At 51.5% G+C, this 12,144-nt stretch overlaps 4 protein-coding genes across 4 annotated transcripts; 2 read left to right on the top strand and 2 right to left on the bottom strand.

Annotated features, from left to right (window-relative positions):
• Positions 1-2,159: 2,159 nt before the first annotated feature.
• Positions 2,160-3,038, bottom strand: AA0111_g3295 (hypothetical protein; the record flags this gene model as incomplete). Its single annotated transcript, XM_028649163.1, has 3 exons — positions 2,160-2,366; positions 2,449-2,766; positions 2,865-3,038. 3 exons carry the CDS (start codon positions 3,036-3,038, stop codon positions 2,160-2,162), a joined length of 699 nt encoding a protein of 232 aa, XP_028509075.1.
• A 776-nt stretch (positions 3,039-3,814) lies between these two features.
• Positions 3,815-5,005, top strand: AA0111_g3294 (hypothetical protein; the record flags this gene model as incomplete). Its single annotated transcript, XM_028649162.1, has 1 exon — positions 3,815-5,005. One exon carries the CDS (start codon positions 3,815-3,817, stop codon positions 5,003-5,005), a length of 1,191 nt encoding a protein of 396 aa, XP_028508937.1.
• A 375-nt stretch (positions 5,006-5,380) lies between these two features.
• AA0111_g3293 (hypothetical protein) lies at positions 5,381-7,969 on the bottom strand (the record flags this gene model as incomplete). The annotated part of the gene is made up of 1 exon (XM_028649161.1): positions 5,381-7,969. The coding sequence occupies one exon, from the start codon at positions 7,967-7,969 to the stop codon at positions 5,381-5,383; it is 2,589 nt and encodes an 862-aa protein (XP_028508939.1).
• A 1,429-nt stretch (positions 7,970-9,398) lies between these two features.
• Positions 9,399-11,195, top strand: AA0111_g3292 (hypothetical protein; the record flags this gene model as incomplete). The annotated part of the gene is made up of 1 exon (XM_028649160.1): positions 9,399-11,195. One exon carries the CDS (start codon positions 9,399-9,401, stop codon positions 11,193-11,195), a length of 1,797 nt encoding a protein of 598 aa, XP_028508938.1.
• Positions 11,196-12,144: the final 949 nt, after the last annotated feature.

The raw sequence follows: 12,144 nt of genomic DNA, 5'->3' as shown, positions 1-12,144 counted from the left end.
CACTGTCTCCAACCGTCTTCACCACCACTACGCCCACCTTCCAAGCCACTTACACCAACAACACTAAAATGCCTGCACAAATCCAACGCCGGCGTTCAAATCTCCTGAAAACGTGGCATATCGCTACTCTAGCACCGGGCTTCGATGCAAGTCGGCTTGATTTTCCAATCCACGTTGTAAGTTCTGCTTTCCGTTCCAGACTCGAAGAAGCAGAAGAATGTAGCTAACAAGACATGAATAGGCCACCAATGACAACATGGACAACATCCACGTTTCTTCACAAGAGGAACTCGATACCCTTCTCGCCAGGCATTGGGATAATGAATGCCAAAAATCTTCCACACTGGCTTCATTGCCACAACGAAGCGACAGTGTGGTCGGGTCGTTGAGACTGAACCCTCAACTATATTGCACCGACATAGATGGTATCAGTATCATCTCCTCCTCCAGCTCCTCCGCCTCGTCGGAAACTTCGGCAAGTGAAGAGTATGATACCCCATTGTCCGAGCATTTTGTCAATGGAGAAGTCGTATGCACAGGTGGCCTTACTCTTGAGGCTCGAGATTTGACGCAGATTGAAAACGAAGCGAGAGATTTGGTGTTTAGCCGTGGACGTTCTGTGAGTATGGCTGTGAGGAAAAGGTACAGGAAGAAGACTACTGGGGTGCAGAAGGTGAAGAAGTTTGTGTCCAGTTTCTTCAAACATCTTGGTAGTTTGCGCTACAATGCATAGCAGGGGCGATTTGAGGCCCCCTGATATTAACAATCAGATTCTTTAGACTTGTCTTGGTAGACTATGTTCTGTGTGGTTTTTGTGAAGCATTTCCGCTCGGCCCTGAAGCATACCTAAGTGATAGAACTCTTATGTCAATATAGGGTATTCTCTCGAATCGTAAATCGTGCACATACTCAAAGACTCGACTGTGTGCGCTTCGCTACCTCCCAAAAGACGTAACGCGCCCGTGCGTCTATAGTGAAGATGAACCATAGTCCAGGCATCCAGGGACCCGCTTTCCTTCTATTGGGACTATGTTCGCGAAGAAGAAGGACCAGAGTTACGATTTCTATAGAACCATAGTCCTGCCAGGAACTAATGAAAATTCCCTACTCATTTCGTATATGAACAGCAGTCCTGAGCCCTCTAATCTTCATAACGATTTACCCAACGCTCCAACAGCCAACTAAACGTCACTTCAACTATTAAAATGTCAGCATACATCGAAACCGCATGGCCTTGCCAGCAAAACCTTAATATCCGGGAGATCCAAGCAACACCTGTCACCCTTATCAGGTTCCCCCTGCAAATTGTAAGTAGCCCACGGCCCCTCCCATGTGATGAAAGAACATTCCTGAGCGGTATTCCTTGCTCGAATGCTGTGAAACTTACCAACGTTGTCATAGACTGGGCTGAATTACGAGTCTCCATCGACATGCCTAGACATCGAACTTGTGGAGACTAATACCCACCTTGCATGGCTGGTGGAAAAGTACGAACTCTTCCTGGCGAGGAAAAGGCTTGCGCGCCTATCTGAAACTCCTACAACAGCCGATGTGGGACTACCATGTGATGGTCATCTTCTTGGATTGATCGAATTGAGACCAAGAACCTACGAGGTCGGCTATTACGTCGCCCCAGGAATGCCTGAAGCAAGTGACGAATGGCTAGTTCATAAGCCATACGACCCCTTGGTAGACAGCCATACGGAACGACCACCAGTCGCCTCGACGCCTACGTCGCGAACTCTATCTGCTCCCGGGACGCCTGTCAGACCCCCGGACAGACCAGAGACTCGGGTGGTCCGTGCAGGTACGGCACATGGCGTGACTATGACTGGGCTGGATGCAAGGTGGAGAGCGTAGATGGCATTGATTGCATTTTGGGCATTTCGAATATATCTTCAACTAGCTGCCATCCAGGCGTGCCAGTGAAATACGTATTGCTAGCAGTGTTAGACGGACAGTAATGCGATATCAGTTCATAGTCTCTGTAGTTCATCAGCTGTTCCAGATCATCCTTGACACATCCAAGCGCTCAAATCATCGGTCGTTCATGGCGCGTCGCCAGGTGGTAGACGGTAGTAAATTGTTCTTTTCCAAGACTCATCTAGAATACACATGCCTACCCCTCACGTCCATCGCCATGCGCTCTCGCTCTATATTTACAAAGTATCCTTGAGGAGCTTGTTCATCTTGGCCATCTTGGCGGCGACAGACTTGTCGATGGTGCGGTCGGCGATCTCGACGATGAGTCCACCGCGGATCTCGGGGTTGACCTTGGGAACGACCTTGAGGGTCTGGCCGTTCTGGACGTATTGCGAGTTCTTGATGGCGTTCTCGAGGCGGGAGATGGTCTTGTTGTCGAGAGGCTGCGTCATGTCAGTTGTGGTTCTAACTTTGTTCCTAAATCCTCCAACTGTGTTGTTCCATCCCATCTCAGAGTCAACGTACCGCAGCGCTGGTAACGGTAAGCTCAACCTCGCCGCGGTGGGCGCCCATGAGCACACCAAACTTCTCTACAACACCCTGTAGTACGCCCAATCGGTTGTTCTCGGCCAGTGTGCTGAGGAAGTTCTTGACGATGCCGTCCTTGTCGGCGCCGCCAATGTGCTTCTGGAGCTCCTGGACAATCTGCTGCTTGTCGGAGACGGAGAGCGAGGGAGCGTGGAGGATCTGGCTGAGCTTGGCGTCCTTTTGGAAAACACCCTGGAGAGCCTGGAGCGACTTCGCGGTGGGGTCGAGGGCGTTGGTCTTCGCGGCCGCGGTGTACTACCACAATTGTTAGCCAAAGCTCTTGCCTAGCCATTGGCCCGCATTCCATCCGCGTATCATCGCCAATGTGCCAATTGAAGTCGTGGAAGGCGTACCAGAGCACTCGCGTAGGTTCCGTCAACGCCGAAGAGGGCAACCGGGGGCTTGTTGGCAGAGCCAGTTGGGGCAGCGGCGGCAGCGTAGCTTCGGGTTGCGGCGTAGCGGGCGGCCATTGGGGCGCGGGGCGCACCAGCCCGGAAAGCGGTGCTGAAGGCACGAGCTGCAGACATGGTCGGTAGAGGGGAGATGGATTGCGGGATGGGGCAGCTTTCGGGGCGCGGGTGCAGTTGAGGATGCTGCGATGAGGTTTCTGAGCCCGGCTCGGCACTGGCTGGGGCTAGCACCGATTGGGCCGCAAGTTGTCTACCCCAACTGCAACTCCATCACCAATCTTTAGGAATTTTCATCTGCATGCAATCACTCATTACTCGAGTGACATCCTGATTCTGAGCCATATCACGCGACTCCAAAAGTTCCTCTACCATTTAACTTGGTCGGCGTCTCAATCTCAAGCAAAATTTCGTAACTTGGCAAAGCCGAAAGTAATTGATTGATAGGAGGGCCTCTATCATGAAAAGTGTTTGTGGTATGACATTGTGGCGGAAGCTCACGTAGCAAAAGAGATGGACGACAGGCAAAGCTCGTGATGATATACGACCTTGCCCCACCACTACTGAACACCATGATGATCGAGCGACAACCTCGTCGTGACCGTGTAGATGGGTCTTGGCATGTGGTGTCTAAGATGTACACTGTCCACGAGGTACATCACCTATCGGCACAACACCAAGCTCTCTCGGAGAGCGTTGGTCCTCACTCCTTCACCTCACCATGGGCGTATATTGCGAACACTGCGTCACGAGGAGTATGGAGATACCCCACTTCGAGTCTAGCAGCAGTCCTCCCTCACCTTCACATATCCTCTTTCCTGCGTATTTACTAGCCTTCAGTCTACCTTACTCTTCTCCTACTATCTGACAACCCTTTCCGCATAGAGTAAAGAACCATGGCCAGAATGGATACTCCATTTGAGCGACCGCAAACACCTCCATGCTCGTATCCCCTTACGCCACCTTCCACCGGCGGTCCAAGGAAATGCGTGCGCTTCAGCGATGCTGAAGACTTCAACAGCAAGGCAACACGCGCTAACGCTGTCAGCGAAGGGGAGTCACCTGATGCCTTTTTCGAAGAGCTCGAGGAAGCTTTTGATACCGAGACCAGCAATGGTAGCGATGATGGCGAGAGTACTCCACTAGCAAGCAACACCGTCCCTCTGTCTCCAACTTCGACAGGCTTCTCTAAGACCAAACCCACAGCTCTCGAGAAGCACAACACATTCGCCTCTTTAGCCTTCACTATCGATGCACCTACCACCATGACTGAGCCTTTCCGCTTCATGGACCTCCCTATGTTCATCCGCAACCAGATCTATGCGCACCTCCTCGTCGTCCCGGGTCTGATATGTGTTCGTCAGAAACGCACTACGTTCCACAACGAAAAGACAGCATTCCTCTACACCGAGCGCCGCGAGTTTCTCCCTGGTATTGCCTACGCCCTCGTCCACCTCCACGTTGACGAACATAAGACTCGTTTTGCACTTGTCGGCCGCACCAACATCAACATCCTCCGTGTCAGCAAGGAGGTTTTCGCCGAAGCCAAAGCTGTTCTATATGGCAAGAATGCATTTGAGGTCGTCAGGCCCACAAACGAGCTCTGCCCGCCGCCTGACTACAGTGTCAGGCTATTCCCTACAGGATGTCAGCGTCTTGCTACTCAGCTCAACATCAAGATCCGCTCCTTCTATGACCTCCATTGGCTGCTAAGTGGTGGTTACAACGACATGAAGAACCACTACCGCGGTCTTGTTTCTCTCAACCTGATTTTGGAGATGGACTCGGCGAGTAAGGGCTTTGGGAAGACTTGGACTAGGATGGGCGTCGAGGAGAAGTGGGAGTGTTATGTTCAGCGTCTCCAGGGAGAAGTGGCGAAAGAGCTCTTCAAGAAGATGCAGGTCAAGGGCACAGACATCAAGACTGTTCCGGCTTGGATGAATCTCCGCATCCTATTCTCGGGTGAGGGATACGATGAGAGAGTGGGTACCGTTGCCGATGTCGGAGACGTGCAGCGGGTAAAGCAGGATGAAATGAGACAAGGTTTGACAGAGGCTTGGGAGTTGTTCAAGAAGCGGGCGAAGTAGGAGGGGAGTGGTTGAGCTATGATCGGACTGACAAGGTATGGGCACATCTTGACGTCTAACAAGGCGCACAAGTCTTACAAGAGTACGCTATCGCGGAACACATTGGACGGGGAAGCAGGTTTTAGATGATCTTGCAATTATGCTTTTCGGATTGGTTTATTATCAGGTACATAGATTAGAAGCATTACGCATTAAAACACTATGCGAACGTTTTGTCCAATTCCAGTTCCAAGTATATCCTCCCAGTGTGCAATGTAGTCCCTTCCCGTATTTCCAAGTCGTTATATATCCCAGTGTCCATTGTTGTCCGAATACCAAGCGCCGCGCTACATGCATCAAGTCGTGATTAACCCATTTAAACTTTTATCCCGTTGCTCACAGTAATAATGTGAGCCACCCCGCAGCGCCAACGATCAAACTCTCAATCCATTTATCCAAACCACCAACGTGCGTAGATACTCCTAGTGCCTTACTAGTCTCTCCAATTCCGCTCGCAATCAAGTCTCCGGCATCGCGGCTTCGCGTCGTAGAAGCTGAACTCGAACGTGTCGTACTGGCGCTATTGCTCTTCGGTAGCTTAGGAATGGTGCTGGTTTGTCCATTGATGATCAGGGCAGTTCCCTGTGAGTCCAGAGAGTAGGTTGTCCCGTCAATCTCAATTGACGAACCAGGTACGAGTGTTGTTCCGTCGTTCAGAACGTATTCCGTTGTTCCGTCTGCAACAGTATGTGTGTATGTCACACCGTTGATGGTCAAGGCTGGAGCGTCAGTAATGCCAGAGCCGGGTGCTGCCAGAGTGGACGTAACGCCGTTGACGACGATGACGGTACCAGATGCGCTCGTGGGCATAGAGTATGTAGTCCCGGAGATAGTAAGGATGCCACCTGGAGTAAGAGTCTGGTCCGGAGCGATGACATAGGCTGTCGTGCCGCTGACAACTTGCGCAGTAACGGATCTCCCTCCATCAAGAGTCACAACAGATTGTCCCGCCCCCAACACCGATGTCTGCCCGTTAATCAGGATGGTCGAACCTTGTCCATTTTCAGGCATACTGTAGGTCGTGCCGTCAACGATGAGCGTACTTCCTGCGCTTAGTGTTTGACCGGGTGCTACAACAAAGACCGTTGAGCCTCCCACGACAGTCGCTGAGACGGTTTGGTCGTCCACTGTAATAACGGGCGCTCCAGTTACCACAGGAACATTCGCAATGGTCTGCGTAGCACCATTGACGATGGCCATACCGTTCGGCTCCATGCTGACTGTGTTTCCGTTGATGGTGATGGCAGGGCCTCCTGGCTTCAGTGTCTCAGATCCAAGTATGTACTCTCCTCGCGAATTTGGCGTGACAACACCTCCGCCCACCGTAAGAACAGGCAGACCTTGAGTCGTTGCCGGATTGAAAGGGACCGTACTTCCGTCTACAACGATTCGTGTTCCACCACCATCTGAGGGTACCACCACAGGCACGCCGTTAATAGTCTTCGTCTGCCCTTGTGTCAACGTTTCGGATCCAATTACGATAATCGGAGGAACTGGATTATGATTTTGTCCGTTCTGATCATCCGGCTCGGCCTGAGTTGGTTTGGGAGTGTTCACTGGAAAGACAACTCCACCAATCGTCACGCTTCTAGTCGTAGTCGCTCCTGGATTTCCGTTTGTCCAAACGGAAGGGTTATCGTGGTTGACCGTGTTCACAACGTCTGGAATACTCGGTGAGGTTTTCCCGCCACCTTGAGTCGGCTTGACCGTGTCGTCGGGTATACTGTCAGGTTGGCTAGGCGATGGAGCATCGTTGTTATGCTGATTAGGATCGGGTTTGTTTGTGGGAGTGGGATCTGCTATCTTGTTTGACATCGTAGGCTCTGCGACATCCTTTGTTGCTGTATCTTGACACCTTAAACAACCTCGAACCGTGACGTGAACAGACGTGGACTCAAAGCTGGTCGCAATATATGTCCCTGTCAAAGGTGACAGGAAGATGGGAAATGGCGATGGAGGCGGTGCGGCTGGGGGGATGAGTCCTGTAGGTCTAGGACGCAAGAAGGATTCGGGCGGTCTACTAAAGCTACAAGTAGCGATATCTGAGCCGCGGAATTGACTTTGAATAGCTGGGACTTGCTTTAGATGGTCGATTAGTTTAGAGGGGAGTGGAACAGGTTCGCCCGAGGGTGTGCTTTCAGGAGCCTTCCCTGTGTAAGTAGCAATGAAGTAACTCCATTCTTTGGTTTTTGTGCTTGCGGGCTGCCAACTCGTTAAGGGCTCGACTGTTGGCGAACAAAACCCTTGGGTCAGATTGCTATCCGGCCAGTAAATCTCATGGTAATCATCCAATGCACCAGAGAGCCGGTTGTATATAACGTAAGTTGGACCTGCGTCGAGGTGAACAATTACTCCTGGTGTTGGTTGTACTGTGAACGTCGGTGTCGCGCGTGTGATTAATTGGCCATTAGCTCCGGTAACAGTCTTTGTCTGGTTGACAGTACGCTTCTCTGTAACGACAGTCTCGACAGTACCATTGTACATGTAAGTCGAATACTCTGTAACGATGGTCTCGGTTACCACTGTGCTAGTCCATGGGTTGTAAAACTCCCCCGGTACGTAGGATGTGGTTATAGGACCATACCCTGCGATGATACACCCGGTACACGCTCCATTGGGTACCGAAGAATTGGCAAAAACTGACGTGATATCTGAAAGGGGCGGTGCACTTCCAGAGGCAGTGTATGTGACTACCGTAGGTGTCACTTGAGAGATGGAGTTGGTGCGATTTGTGTAAATAGGAACCCGAGGAGGAGTGGGCAGATGTGGAGGAACACTGTGGAAAACCGACGATGTTATGTCCGACGGCGCAGGCAAAGAAGAGCTCACATCGTAAGCTGGACCTGGTATGGCCCCTGGAGTAACAGCAACAGGCACATGTAAAGTAGTTGAGTCGAGTAGTACCGTGTTACTTGGCGGCGCCATCACTGATGTATTATTACCTGAAAACGTCAATTTTGATGGTCTCAAGACGGACTCTGCTGCATACCATCTGTGGATTGTTAGCCACCTGAAACTTGCCTGACAAAAATGACGTACCTCTCCTGTTGTGTATGTTCGTATCTAAGCCCGCCACAACCAGCGCAGGCCCCAGTAGACTGACAAGTCGCCGCATCTTGCAATGATCCTTCTACACCAAGCGAGTGACAGTGTAAAGGTCAAGCAAGATGTCGCACATGCAAAAGAGCACTGTAAGAGCGAAAACAGCGAGATTCAGCCCAAAACAGTTCAAATTCCAATCATTCGATGAAGGCTATTCGTACGCATGACCAGCTCGCGATCCATGCACAGCCCTAGTGGTAGCTACGCTTAGCGGAAACACGAGGCACATACCGTTGACGCGTATGACTGCCAGGGCATCTTCCAGCCCCGGTCTGCCGTGCTGATCAACTGGAAATACCATGTATATCCGCCTAAATTCAAGCTTCGCGCTGACATGGTCCGCAGTGCACTGGAAAACACTTGCGGCAGTCGAAGAATGTGTGGCCAGTATCTAGGTAGTGTCATGGACGAGGCTTGTTTCACATTCTAGGCTGAACCGATATACCCTATATGACTTAAAAGATCTGTCCCGCAAGACCGATCGGATCTCGAGTGGGATTGCTGTAGACTGGAGCAACGAACTACTAGGTTTGCCCTTTAGGGCCAAGTGAAGAGATTGCTAGGCTAGGTCTTAAGGTTCTCGGCGAACACAATTCGAGCTTGTAGGTAATAGTTCTGAACGGAACAAGGCGTGCGCATCTAGCCAACTCAACCAAAATGGGTGAGTGGGCACTGCTGACTACCTGCATGTCTCGAGTGCTATCAAAAGAGAACATCTGATAGCATGACGGAGGCGTCGAGGTGTGGCCGCTTGGGCCGGGATAGCGTCGAAAGGAGGCTGATACGATGAGCTGGGGAATGGTTCCAAAGGTCCGTCATTGGTGGGGAGGCTGACTAAACCGTGCGCTACCCCTTAGCATGCCACCGGATGCGCCTCTCCCATGAGACCTCGTATTGCGCTCGACGAACCTTGGAAACTAGCCATGCCTTCAATGCTGCAGTCATCGAATCATGCTGCATAGCTTATGGCGGCCTAACGACTAGGGCGTGGGCGATCGTCACGCAACGCCCGCACCTGTTGTGGTGGGTTCTTGGACAAAACGTCCATGAACCGCTCTAGACTCCAGGGCTTCCGATAGCCCAGGGACCGCACTCCCGGTATCAGAGCTGACTCGACCTGGGGTCCCAAAATCTTCCGATAGACAACTGCGCCATGTGCTACCTGCTTCAGACCGTCTGAGCCGACGATCAATCGCTTCCAGGTCCATGTAGAGACATCGGCAATCCTTCACTACCGTTCGCTCGCTACACAATGCGCCTCACAGCGCGAGCTACCGAGGCCCCGGAGCCATATGTCGTGCCTCCTTCGGATAAGTTTGACGGCGCGGATGGAAGCTGGAGCACCTTCAAGATAAGCGTTGGAACACCAGGACAAGACTTTCGTGTGTTGCCGAGCACAAAGGGAGGCGTCACATACGTCATTGCCGAAGAAGGATGTCTGGAGGGAGTCGACCCGACGAATTGCCCACAACTCCGAGGAATAGAGGTTTTCCAGAGCACGCAAAGCACCGGCTTCCAGGTCAACGCGTCGACAACATGGTCGGCGATTGGACAATACGATGTGGATTTGGAGGACGCACTCAACTACACAGGGAGAGGACTGTTTGGCCTGGACACTGTCACGTTAGGCGCAGCTGCGGATAGCAGCTCCTCTATATCACTGACGCGCCAGGTCGTTGCTGCTGTTGCCGATCCAGACTACTACTTGGGCCTCCTTGGTCTTGGCCAGGCAAAGTCCAGCTTCAACAGTGGGAGCCAGCCCATCGACTCTTTCCTCTACCAACTGCGCGAGAGCAAAAAGATTCCTAGTTTCGCCTATGCGTACACAGCTGGCGCAACTTACAGATTGAAATCCGTCTTTGGTAACCTGGTTCTGGGAGGCTACGATGCGACGCGATTCGAGCCCAGTGCGAACGACTTCTCTTTTACCTTCTCCCAAGACCCCTCTCGGCTCCTGACTGTAGGAGTGGACTCAATCATGGCGACAAACACACTACAGGGCACCTACTCCCTGACCTCCGGAGCACACTTCTCCGTCATCGACTCTACAGTCCCACACTTGTGGTTACCTGCAGACGTTTGTGCACAGTTCGAGACAGCCTTTGGGTTGACCTACGATCCTGAGACAGACCTGTACCTTGTCAACGATACCATCCACCAACAACTTGTCTCAAACAACCCAACCCTCACGTTCAAGCTTGTAAACTCGCTCGAAGATACAACCACGAACTACACCAACATAGAACTGCCGTATGCAGCCTTCGATCTTCAAGCCTCGTATCCGTACTACCCGAACGCAACGAACTACTTCCCGATTCGCCGTGCCGCCAACGATACACAATACGCACTTGGCAGGACATTGCTGCAGGAGGCATATCTGATAGTAGACTATGAACGGGCAAACTTCACGGTTGCACAGGCAGTCTTTCCCGATCCTTTGCCCGCGTCAAACGTCATCACGATCAGATCACCGAGCGACTCCGATTCCACACAAACTTCAACTTCGTCTTCAGGGCTCGGCGGAGGTGCCATTGCTGGGATTGTTATAGGCGCAATCGCTGCTCTCCTCCTGTTAGCACTGGGTATATTTTTCTTCCGGAAACACCGCAGCAAACAGCAAAAAGAACAGCGATACGAGCTCGCAAGCAAACACATATCAGAAATTGATTCTAGTTCTAACGTTCTTGCGGGTAGCCTGCCTCACAAAGCTGTGGGCCCGCAAGAACTTCATGGCACGCCATTGACGGAACTCGCCTCCCCTGTGAACGACCAGTTCCCTGGCCATGCGTATCCACAAGATCAAAAGACAGTCATTGATATGGCAGACGAACCACAAGAGCTGCATGGCGACTCGATAATGCCGGTGACACCCAGATGGCAAGAAGTACCGCCGCATCCACGTTTTCAACACGAGATGGACGTAGAGAGCAGTGCAAGCCACAGTGTGAGCGGTGTGCCCAGCGACGACGGATACGCGACTGGCGAACTTACACTCCGCTCTGGTGTATCGCCAATTTCACCGCAATTTCCTCGCAGCAAACATGGATAAATAGTTTTTAATTTTGGACAGAGTCCGGCAAAGGCGTTTGGGTCTGGCATACTTCTAGAGATACCACACATGTACGGGAAATGGGCAGGATTTAATGCATACGCAACACGAATGCGAGAATATTGATTACTATTTTGCAAAAGGCTTAGGCACGGGACTTGCAGCAGAGATCCACATCTTCTTAATGTATATGGCCCACGAGGAGTGAGCTTGGAAATAACAGTGCAAACTTATAAAAGAGCTAGGAGGTTTTCGACGAGACTGCGAGGAACGGGTAAGAATTCTTGTCAGAGCCTGGAGATATTCAATAATCATCCTAGGCACCACTCAGATCTCAACAGCATGGTGTGCGCGAATAACGACATCTGAACTCATCTCACGAAACGACTTTTGGCTTCAAGTAAGGGCGGTCACAAAGTTCTGACATATTTCTAAGGACGCCGAGGATGATAATACTGGTTTCTACGAGGCAGAACACCTACCAAGAGATACCCGGGTGATCGGCTCGTAGGGCTGACAGATGCGCATACTTCTAGCAAGGATTGCGGCAAGAAGTCGAATATGTGGCCCGCGGGCTTCATGAGCTTTAAATGGAAAAGTGGGGATGTGAACTACGATGACTTCAATGTGTGTGATGGCCGATTGCATACGTGGGTCATGCTGTCACGCGAAGAGCTTTCGTGGTGGCCTACAGACTGAAGTATCGCATACCATCATCTTGTATGTGGCTTCTGAAACTGTCAACTCCTGAGTACCATATGACTAATCTCCTTAATTCGTAGATGAAATGAAGAGATGCAGGTACAACTGTGCTAGAGCCCTACTCATCAGCTGCGCTTTCCTGGGTGCGGGTGCGAGGTACTCCACACGTGAGGCTGAAGCAGAGATCGGATACAACCCAAGCCCGAGCGGGAAGGCCCATTGCAATTGCAAGCCACAAAAAGATGTT

Source organism: Alternaria arborescens (assembly GCF_004154835.1).
Source record: "Alternaria arborescens strain FERA 675 chromosome Unknown contig_6, whole genome shotgun sequence".
Taxonomy (NCBI): Eukaryota; Fungi; Ascomycota; class Dothideomycetes; order Pleosporales; family Pleosporaceae; genus Alternaria; species Alternaria arborescens.
Note: the sequence above shows the minus strand (reverse complement) of the source record. Positions and strands in the feature narration are given on the sequence as shown.